Here is a 10,758-nt window from a genome sequence, read left to right as displayed (position 1 = left end):
AATACTGCTGGCCTCACGTGAAGCTGTGCCCAGTTCCTGATCCCTACTCCCTCCAGTTGGTCTGTAGACCTACAGGTCTCCTAAGGAACATGTAAACAAATCTGGGGGAATCTGCCTTTCTGTGTTTTCCTGGTGTCGGCAGAAAACCTCAAGGGCTAAGAAAAATATTAACAGGCAGGGCTACCCCAGTGTCGACTTCTCACAGGCCTGCCTTGTGCTTTTCCTGCTGCAGAAGACCTTTGCCTGGCTTCTGAGAAATGGTACTACTGAACAGTCCAGCGACCTTATTCTTTGGATGCTTCTCTTCCTGAAATCAGAGCAGACCCCTGCCAGTCTTTGGCTTGTTACTGGAGGTGGCTGGGCGAGGCGGCCAGGCTCTTGTGCAGGTTGGGGTTCTGACTGTGTCTGTTTCGGCTGCGGACCGATGAGAACATGGTGTTGCAGCCAGGCACTTTGCACTTATGGAGCTGGCGGAGGTGCACGGTTTTGTAATGGGCTCGAAAGGTCCCTTTGTTACTGTATATCTTCTGGCAGAGATGGCAGGTGATGGGCAGCCCGGAGGGCAGACTAGCAAGGCTCTGATCAGCCTTCTCCATCAGGACGCAGATGGGGTACTCGTCTTCCCCGGACACAAGGCTCTGCCCTTCACAGTTCCCATCGCTGTCCTCCAGAAGGGTGGCACCTTCCTCGCTCACCCCGTCGGAGTCCCAAGAGGAATGACTGCTGCTCTCTGACTTCATGCTTGAGGTAGTGCTCAAATCCAGGATGGTGCCCTCGCTTGGGGGGCCGGAGTTGTAACTCTCCAGACGGGCACTGTGCACTTGGGATATCGGGTAAACCAGACTGCCCATGCCACTTGATCCCTTGAAGATGACAGACGTCTGCGAGGCTTGCGGTGTGAAAGCCACATCCTGGTAGGCCTCCTTGGCCACGTCTTGCAGAAGGTAGGCAGCACGGAAATGGTCCTCACTACCCTCCAGTGCTTCCTCACTCAATACTTTCTGGTGGAGGCTTAGGTTCGAGCTGTGTCTACAAGAGGGACAAGACAGAGGTGAGCTGGATTGCTGTCTCGGAGCCATTACTCTGAGTACAAACACTCAGCAGACACTAGGAGAAACTGTGGTGTGGTGGGGGCAATAGTCAGGGTTAGCATCCTGTGAGTTGTGCTGTGTGGTCAGCAGAGACTAGACCACTGCTGTGGCTACTCATCAGAAGCCAGCGTTCCCCAGGAGAGCCAATAGTCTGGAACATCAATTTCCACCACCTGATTAACATGTAACACCCTTTGTCTCATCCACAGGGGGGGTTGAGACAACTTCAGTTAGGACAATTTAATGGGAATACTAGATTCAGGGGAGCCCGAGAAAAGCATCAGTCACAGATGAAATGATGAAAGATTACCATCTCCAAAGCACCCCATCTAATACAGTATCCAACACCCGACACACTGCCACTGCCATATATAGAAAAGATAGCATCTGGGGTATATTGAATTAAACATGCAATTAAAACTTACATTCCCTGGTTCCTTTTGTCCTTTGGATATCGTTAGTCAAACACTAAAGATTCCTAATGTGGGGGCTGGAGAGATGGCTCAGAGGTTAAGAGCATTGCCAGCTCTTCCAAAGGTCCTGAGTTCAATTCCCAGCAACCACATGGTGGCTCACAGCCATCTATAATGAGACCTGGCGCCCCCTTCTGGCTTGCGGGCACACATGGAAGGAATGCTGTACACATACTAAATAAATATTAAAAAAAAAAAAAGATTCCCAATGTGGCTTCCCCTCATCTTTCTATTGGATAGGGCTGGTCTTGAGCAAGAGTTCATGTTTCACTCCGGAAGTCCTACAGGTACAGTTGGCAACCTCACCAGCTGGAAATCGTGCTGTGTGTGTGTGTGTGTGTGTGTGTGTGTGTATGTGCACAGGCGCGCGCTGCGCGCGTGTGCGTCTAGTGCAGGTCGTAGCTGCAGTGTCTCACGATGAACCAGACAGGAGTTTTGCAAATGCAGCAGTGTGAACACACTGCCAATCTTGCACCCAATGATTTTCTCCTAGCAGGCAGACGGTGAGCATCCATTATGACATATGCTGTTTATCCCCACGTTATCATGGATGAAACTTGTAAGATCAATGCTGCTCTTTACTTGGGGATCCGTTGGTAACTTCTGACAAGACAAAGAAATTCCCTTATACCAAAGAGTACGCTCTTACAGGTGACAGGAGAATGATCCCAAGTAAGAAAAATGTCTCTACCAAGTATAGATCAGAATTATGCCATAGTCAAGAAAGCACCCTCTCTAAATAAATGAATTAAATTTCCTATTTTAAATCTCTCAAGGTATGTGTACGAGGGAGTCTTAATTGTATTTAATGAAATGTCTATATTTTACTATGTAGTTTCTTTTACCCCGGATGTTCGTGTTGTGGACACGATGAGAATTATAGTCAGAGATCCCCCACTTTGCAAGCCGCCCTTCTCAGCTATGGCTCTGCCCTGTGATTATGCCAATGTTCCGCACTGAAAGGGCTGGCATGTGCCAGCAGAAAAACCAGACAGCAGATGGACGTATTAATTCCAGTACACGCACACAGCTGAGAAAGTCAGACATGTGCTGGAACCTGGAGCACGAGGGCTCTACTACAGTGTGAATCTCTGGGTCTCCCGTCCAGCTCCTGACTGTCCAGTGGACACTAACAGCTGTCTCTTCCCTCCTCAGGCCTCAGATGATTAGCCCCTGCTAAGGTGTGGTCCCCTATGACCAGGAGATAGTAGGAATACACAGACTCTCTGGACCAGGAACCAATCTGTGCCCCCTGCCTTATCTTCCCTTGGCTTCCAGTTCCCACTTCAGCTCTTTCCTCTCACTCCAACTTAGTGGAGACCAGTGGCTCTCAGGTGAACCAGTCTAGTCCCCAGCGTCATTCCAGCAGCTCCCAAAGCTACAGTTCATAACCAACGTTATCAATTCAGGGGGGTCTCCAGAATGCATATAATGTGATATTGCAATAGGCTCAGTACAGAAGCAGATGTGAGAACCCAGCTGCTTTCTATTAAACCAAGTATTAGAGATTTGCAAAAATACAAAATAAAGCCATTTATTTCACTATACTTATTTTGAAAAAGTAAAAGCAGTTTCCCATTAACGTGTTATATTAACATAAAATGTGTGTATTCTTCTCTTAAAGAGGTATGCCGTATTTTTCCAGTTTTACTTCCTAATACAGTAAACAATGATTTCTACAACTTAAATAGAGAAAAACACTTTCAGGTCCTTAGCTGAGATTTAAAAAGATGTTATGGGCCTAATACATTTAATATTTGCTGGCTTGGACAGACCCCTTCATCCAGGGACCTTCGCTACCATAGCAAGGAGCCCAGGTTAGTGCCGTAGTGTGTGTCATTCTGCTCTACAACCCACTGCGGCAATCTTTACAGTCATCCATAATCCCTTTCACTGTCCTCTCCACTAGACTGGTGACTTGTGTGTGCAAGGATTGTGTACCCCAGCACCTATCACAGAAGAGTTGCTTAAATAAACATTTAAGATGTACTCTCTTCTCCCCACCCCCCGCCACCCCGATCCTAGGAACTGCGGCTGACAGGAACTGTGGCTCAAAGAGGGGAAGTTAGCTGCTTTACCAAACAAAATAAAGCAGTTTTCAGCTTTGACTTAGCTGAAGCAGTGGGCCTGGGCTTGTCCACAAAGTCCTGCTTAAAGTGGTGTTTTTAAAACTATAGATTAAATGGATCTGGGGACTATTGGAATAAAAACGTGAAATAAAGTGTTCAAACATTTAGAATACAAGATGGTATCCTGTTATAGATGAGACTTCTATATACATACAGGTCAGAACATAAGGAAACATTGACTGTATGGAAATTAAGCATCATATGAAAAGAACTGTCAATCTACAATCTAGTATGTGTTATAATTTAGTAGGTCCTGTAGGCTGCTCCAGTCTCATAAACAGCAAAGATAATCTAACTGATATGACTACCTCTTTTTATAACAACATCTTATTCATAAGCAAACCCTCCTCTTCTTGGAGGACGAAGGAGAAGGACTGGTTCATTAATTAGGGGTACCCTAGTGGTTTGGTTTAAACATCCTAGCAACAGAAGGCAGGAATTTTAACTAATATCTCCTGTGCTTTCTTCTCTTTATTAAAGACAATGAGCGTGTTCTTATGAGCCCTAGCGAGGAATGTGTGTGTGGGAGTCTTTACATTTTCACCCTCTTAACAAATTAGGCGTCACAGCTTGGACGAAGTTGGTGGTGGTGCTAACCTGCTTCAACCCAAGCTTGTCGGAACAATTGCAGTTTCACATCCTCCGAGCCATTTATCACACTGCGTTTCAGCAGACAGCTGATCCTTTCAGCAAACTTCTTAGATCACCTTTGCTGGGCTTGCTCTTCCTTTCAGAGGCCGGGAAGAGGGTGACCTCAAGCATCATCAGTGGCCCAAGTACACACACAACGAAAAGCATAGTGCTGTGCTCCAGGGAGATAAGCCCTGTGAGTGTGCGCTCTGAGACAAGTCTGTGTGCTTTATGATAACCCAGCAACTTTCGAACGAATACAGTAGCCCCCAAAAGGAGCTGCCAACCACTTTTATTCTTTAATAGGTTAGCATCTTGAAAGGTTTCTAATCAAGCAGTGATTCTTTCTGCAAATGTTGCTAGATGATTAGAAGCGAGAGAATGGGTCTCACGCGAGAGACGCCTTCATTTTATGAAATGGAAATGAGGCTAGTTTTGAGAAATTATGCGACACTGAGGGCCCTTCCTCTGTTCTCGCTACATAGTCACCCTTTACACAGCTGCTAACACGAGAACCAGCCAGTCTTTATCCCACACACCTGGGAGAAGATACGTTTCTCAATTTGGGATCTCTCAGACTTCAGAAAGGTAGGATGCTACATGTGCTGGAATATATCAGAATATCTACTAATAAATTAATATCAATACAGTCACTAGTAATTGAATTTGACCAAAGCTGCATAGCCCCTTCAAAGAGGTAAGAGTGGAAATCTACCACAGAAAGCACCATGTCTTTCCAGGTCAAGTTTTGTGGCTAAATGCTTTTAGATTTTTGGAACTGAAAATGCATATAGTTCCCACACCCTCTGGGAACTTGCTAGAAATGCATACTCTCAGGCTTGACCCCTGACCTACAACAGCAGATTCTAGAAGTGTTTTTCCTGACCTGTCAGGTGACTTGGACACATGCTAAGTTTTAAACCACTGTCTGAAAAGAGACAGCTGCCGACAGACACCTTACCTGTCTCTGCTCCTGCGGGATGGGAACGCAGCGCCGCACCCCTCCACTGTGCACGCGTGTGTCTCTTTGGCGTGTGTATTCTTATGGTGTGTCTTCATACTGCAAGCGTTTTTAAAGGTCTTCTTGCAGATGTCACACTGAAAGTGATTTTCTTCCTTCTGCCTCACTAGTGCATGCTCACCCAGGTGTTCCAGCTCCTTAGATTCTTCCAGAAAAGGAAAAGTCATCCCCCTGTTGGACAAAGCACTAAAGAGTCCTCCAGCCAGTAAGCGCTGCTGCAATTCCATGTAGTCAGGAAAGGGAATCTGTGGCCCTAGTCCAGGTGTGAAATGGCGTTCATGGCCACCATCCTCCACCTCTCTTGGCATGACTGAGGTCAATGCTAACTTCTGCTCTGCCTCTCTCTCTGGGTGTGTGGTCTGCTCAAGGGTTCTGCCGATAGCTCCGTGAGACTCAATCACAGATTCAAGATGGCAGGGTCTTTCTCCTTGTGCTAAAGGCTTCTCTGAGCTTAACTGTGTGTGCTGCTCCTCGGGTACTCGGTCTGACTGAGGACTGCTGGGCTCTGGCTCATCTTCGCTGACTACCTGCAGGGGTGTGTCATCATCTGAGCTGAGACTGTGTCTCTTCTCAGCAATGTCCACAGCTTCTTTCTCGATTTTGATAGGCATGCTGGACTTCCTAGATTTCTTCTTAGGAAGTGCATCAAATGGCATGTCCGTGGAAACCAGCTGCTCTGGGATGGAGGAGGACAGCAGAGGGAGAGAGGGCAGCACACCGGGTGTGTTTGCCAGCTCAGCCGGAGTAGCTGGGCTGCGGTAGAAGGGAAGGACTGGCTGCACGGTCCGCAGGTTAGGGAAGAGCACGCCATTCTGCCCAAGGCTCGAGAACGCTGGCTGGCCTTTGGAGTCCTCCATCGAACTGGGGTAGCCTGGGAGGGGCCCGCAGTCTGAGATCACTGTGAAACCCGGCCGCTTGTACGTCTCAGAGCTCGCCAGGTTCAGGCTGTTCCTGAGATCTTTGTCCCGGTTGTTTCTGTTCATGGGCATGTGCAGGCGAGGGTTGGGGTTGGCGCTGTGTCGGTTCCGGCTCCGCAGGGAGCTGAACACCATGTTACACCCTTCAATAGTGCACTTATGCTTGATCTTGAGGTGGACGGCGTTGTAGTGAATCTTCAGAGTGCCTTTGTCGTAGAAGGTCTTCTCACAGGCGGTGCAGAACACCCGGCCCTTCTTAGCGCTAATGCTGTTCCTCTCGGGCTTTCCTTTGGCCTCGGGAGACAGCTGTGTCCTTTCAAGCTTAGTGGCAATGCTGTACGAGCTGGAGTCACTTAAGTGCGCACTGTCTTCTTTCGGGGTAGCAACATCTGGACACTTTAGACACTGTTCCTTTTCAACCTGAAATGGTGTGGACGTGAGGAAGCTGCTGTCTGAGAAGGGCCCGTGCAGCTCCTGTTTGGGGTCCTGGCTCTGGTCCTGCCCCTGCTCCAGCATGTACTGTTCAGGCAGTGACCCTATCAGAGCAGGAGGCAGAGGGTTGAAGAACTGGAAAGGCAGCATGAACGTCATGTTGCTGATAAGGTTCTCGAAAGGATGCAGGCTGCTGGCGTTTCCTTTGTCCACTGGAGTGGGGAGGCCAGCGCTCCTGTGGGTGCAGCTCTCGATGAACGCCCTGATGTCTACGTTGGCGGTGGAGGGTGGTATGATGATGGACTGCTCTTCTTTCTCCTGGATTGCCATGAGCTCCACTATGGACTTGGTCTCTCCAAAGCGAAGGAACTGCTGCAAGGTGGCCACTTCCTCCTCACTGGTCATGATGCTCCAGTGATCCAGCACCTTCCCCGAGGCATCCTAGATACAAACCAGATTGTACTGCTCACTCTGCTCCCCGGGAAGCTGCCATCTGATGGAGCCTCCACCAGACTACAACAGGGGAACATTTCCTGTGGGTCAACACAGGTCTTGCTGCATTCAACCCCTGCCTATCGCACTCTCTAGGCCTGAAATTGTGAATATCATACACTACACCAATATCAACAGTGGCCCTACTGTTAGCCTAGAAGAATGAAATAAAGCATTCAAACCGAAGTCAGGGAAGTATGGAAATCATTTTTCATCTTGTTTCAACCCAGCTGATGGTCATGTATGATTCTTGTCATACTTGAGGCATGATGACTTTCCTCACTAAAATAAAAATATGCATCATTTGAATGACAGTAGTATCTCCATCTAAAGACTACAAACGGGGCGGTGAAGTCTGGATATAGCCTAAGTATTCATTTGCTGCAAACTTAATAATCTGCTAAACACCTACCATCAAAAACCAGATGAGCACGTATTGATCTACTGCCCGTGTTCATAAAGCAGAGCTGTGATTATGCAGGAGTGTTGGAGATCTTTCAAACTCTAGCAAGGCCTAACTTTTCCCAAAACTACAATAAATATTTTATCACAGAACATGTATTTGATGGCCTACTGAGATTTTTCACAGCGCACGTGAGAGTTTTGAAGATGAGGAGGAATGCAACATCATAAATATTTCATGCACCAGAGGTTCAAGGTAATTGATTCCATATTTTTAATCCTAACACTGGAAAGCAAGATTATTAGGATCATTAAATATTAATCTATGTCGTAATGTAAGACCATAATGCTACTCTATGTATAGTTGTTTCTAGTTAGCCAAGGCCCCCATACCAGAGGTGTGCACACAGGATTTCAGGGAAAGATTACAAGCTTTAGAACTGGGAAGAAATATACTCATTTCTGGTCTGCTATATATTGATGAAATAACTTTCGGTGAGAGCATGAAGCACTCAGAGTCTTCTGGATTTTCAACTAGAAAACAAGGGCTGTGGTACTGCATACTTTTAATCCCAGTACTCAAGTGGCAGAGGCAGGTGGATCTCTGGGAGTTTGTGGCCAGCCTGATCTACATAGGGAATTCTAGACCAGCTAGGGCTATGTAATAAGACCCTATCTGAAAAAAGAAAGGAAAAAGGAAAACAGGGGTATGTCTATGTCATCATAAAAGTACTAGAAGAGCATGTACATTAATAAATGGGTATTATCAGTATTTATTTTTAATGATATAGTCTACCTAAGACTTGAAAATACATGTGTCTCCTATTTTACTGAAAAAATATTAAACAAAGTCTGTTCATATTCCTAGTGTAGTGGCAAGAAACAATGCTCTGTAATTTCAGAAAACATGCTATTTTCTCATAAAACACTTCGATTGCCTCTGAAGATGAAACACCCTTCACCTTACACCCATGGCATGACCTGGGAAAAGAAGCTAAGCTACTCTGAAAACAGGCAAGGGCTCTAAGGATGGAACACTGAAGAAGAGAAGAGACTGTGAGGAAACTAAAAAGAGCTCTGGTGGGGGTGAGAAGAGGGGGAAGTGGGGGGAAAGGGGTTGATCAACAGAGAGAGAGGAAGAGGGACAGAGATGGGGAGAACAGGTGAGAATATGAACACAGCTGTATCACACGTGGGGCTGAGCGGAAGAGTCCTTCCAGGACAGCAAAGGAGATCAGCGTGTGCGCTACTGGCTGCGTAGTACTGGCCTATAAGAGCCCTTTCTCACCTCCAGGTCTCAGCAAAGCCTGACACACAGAACATCTCAGGTCAGTGGGCAGTTTGGGCATGATGTATGTAGCACAGGCAGTACCCAAATGAAACAAGTTGTTTTCTGTGGGAGTTAGCTTAGTGAATACGCTCAAGAGAAGTTGGAATGCTTGCATGGCCTGGAGTCTCAGATCTTGAAGGAAAAGGACAGGATTTCTCCCAGAATATGAGTCAGGGACTTAAGTCATCAGGAAAAATTCCAAGGGGATGGACAGCCACCAATGACTGACAGGCACTGGGTTACACCAGTTACATGAGCACTCTAGGGGAACAGAGCCAAGGTCACTGTACCTGGAGCACATAACCACGAATATAATCCTGAAGGGTCCAGTCCAAGGCATGGAGAATCTGCAGAACCTCATCTTGTTTCAGCACACTGAAGAGCCGGTCCAGTAGGATTTTCAGGCGAACAGGGATGGCCTGGGTCCCATAGAGCATGAGGCTGCTAATATCGAACACCACATTGGACTGGACAATTTCCACTTGGCTTGTTGGATACACGGGAGGGATCCTTAGCTTACTTAGAGCTGGAAATCAAGTGCAAGACATTTGGAAAAGCTCTAATTTTAGGAGAAACATTGCATAGCAAGTCGGCTGGGGATATTCTTAGTTGTCTGTTTCAACAAGAAAAAAAAAAAACAAGAATCTGTAAAGGACTAATATCCTTAATAGCTATTGGGATTCATGGTCTTCACAGAAACTTCCAAAATAAGATTTTTCTCCCCTTCTTGTGATATTCCTGAGGAGGGAAATCTTCACAAACAGGGGAAGGGCAAAGAAAAGGAGGACACAAAAGCAGAATTCAAAGAATGGCCACTGGGGAATGGGAGAGTCTGAAGGTGAGGATGGCCTGGGGCGCAAGCATCTGGGTTCAGGCCCTGACCTGCTGCATGGGAGGCGGTTTTAGAAATTAAGCCACCCAATCCAGTCTGCTCAACACAGGAGTTACTGACTGGCCACTGGGGGCTATTTACATGAAATCAATCTAAGTTTAAAGAGAAAGAGTAATGCCAACCTCCAGGAGTCCTGGCCACATTTTCAACATTCAGTAGTTACACGTGACTCATGATTGTCAGATGCAGTAAATGCATGAGCAGGATGTCTACATATAAATTTTATCTAAATCATGAATAAGTGACATACTTATATCAGAACATATTTCAGCCAAAAAATATTAGGGGCAAATTATTAGCACGGGACATATCTATAACCTCTGTAGTTGGCGTGTTTAGAACAGAGTTAGTAAAACAGTGTATAAATTAAAATGTGAGGAGATATTTGTTATGAAATCAGTTCCTTTATAAACTTAAGTGATTAAGAAAGGCCGAGAGGATGCGAAGGAGAAATGAAGTTACCATGAGCCACCCATCCGTGCCTGCACTGCTCACACTGCCGGTGGTTGATCTTCCCAGGTTTGAAACTCTGACAGCTGCAGTTCAGAGTACAGCCGATAGCCTACGAGAGAGAGAACACATGGATGCATACAACGTAAGATCTATGTGCTGGATACTGTTGCATTTATCAAACGAAATTCCCTCATTCATAAGATTCACTCAGCAGACCAAGGGTGCATATCATACCTTAGGAAAGAGGACCCTCAAGCCCAACACTCAGGAGACCATGAATGCAATATACAGAATTTGCATATTGATAACGGAGAGAACCTAAAGGGACTTCTGATAAAGGCTTATGGTTGGAAGCCTTGTTGTTATGAATGTTATAGAAAAACCCAAAGTTGTATTTTCACCAAAGTTCTACGCTGATCAGAACAGTCACTCTGAAGGATGTATAAAGATCAGTTTAGAAAAAGTAAAGGAATTATCTGAAGCAAGAGTGATCCAT

The 10,758-nt window shown here is 46.2% G+C and overlaps 1 protein-coding gene across 1 annotated transcript; it reads right to left on the bottom strand.

Moving 5' to 3' along the window:
• Positions 1 to 344: 344 nt before the first annotated feature.
• On the bottom strand, positions 345 to 10,434 carry Bnc1 (basonuclin 1). The gene is given in 4 exon segments (XM_041663989.1): positions 345 to 1,029; positions 5,285 to 7,134; positions 9,208 to 9,443; positions 10,272 to 10,434. Coding segments are annotated over 4 exon segments (2,934 nt in total).
• Positions 10,435 to 10,758: the final 324 nt, after the last annotated feature.

This window comes from Microtus oregoni, unplaced genomic scaffold (genome assembly GCF_018167655.1).
Source record: "Microtus oregoni isolate MIOR12 unplaced genomic scaffold, Mior012 000000F_ref0000247, whole genome shotgun sequence".
Lineage (NCBI taxonomy): Eukaryota > Metazoa > Chordata > Mammalia > Rodentia > Cricetidae > Microtus > Microtus oregoni.
This window is presented reverse-complemented; position numbering and strand designations above follow the sequence as displayed.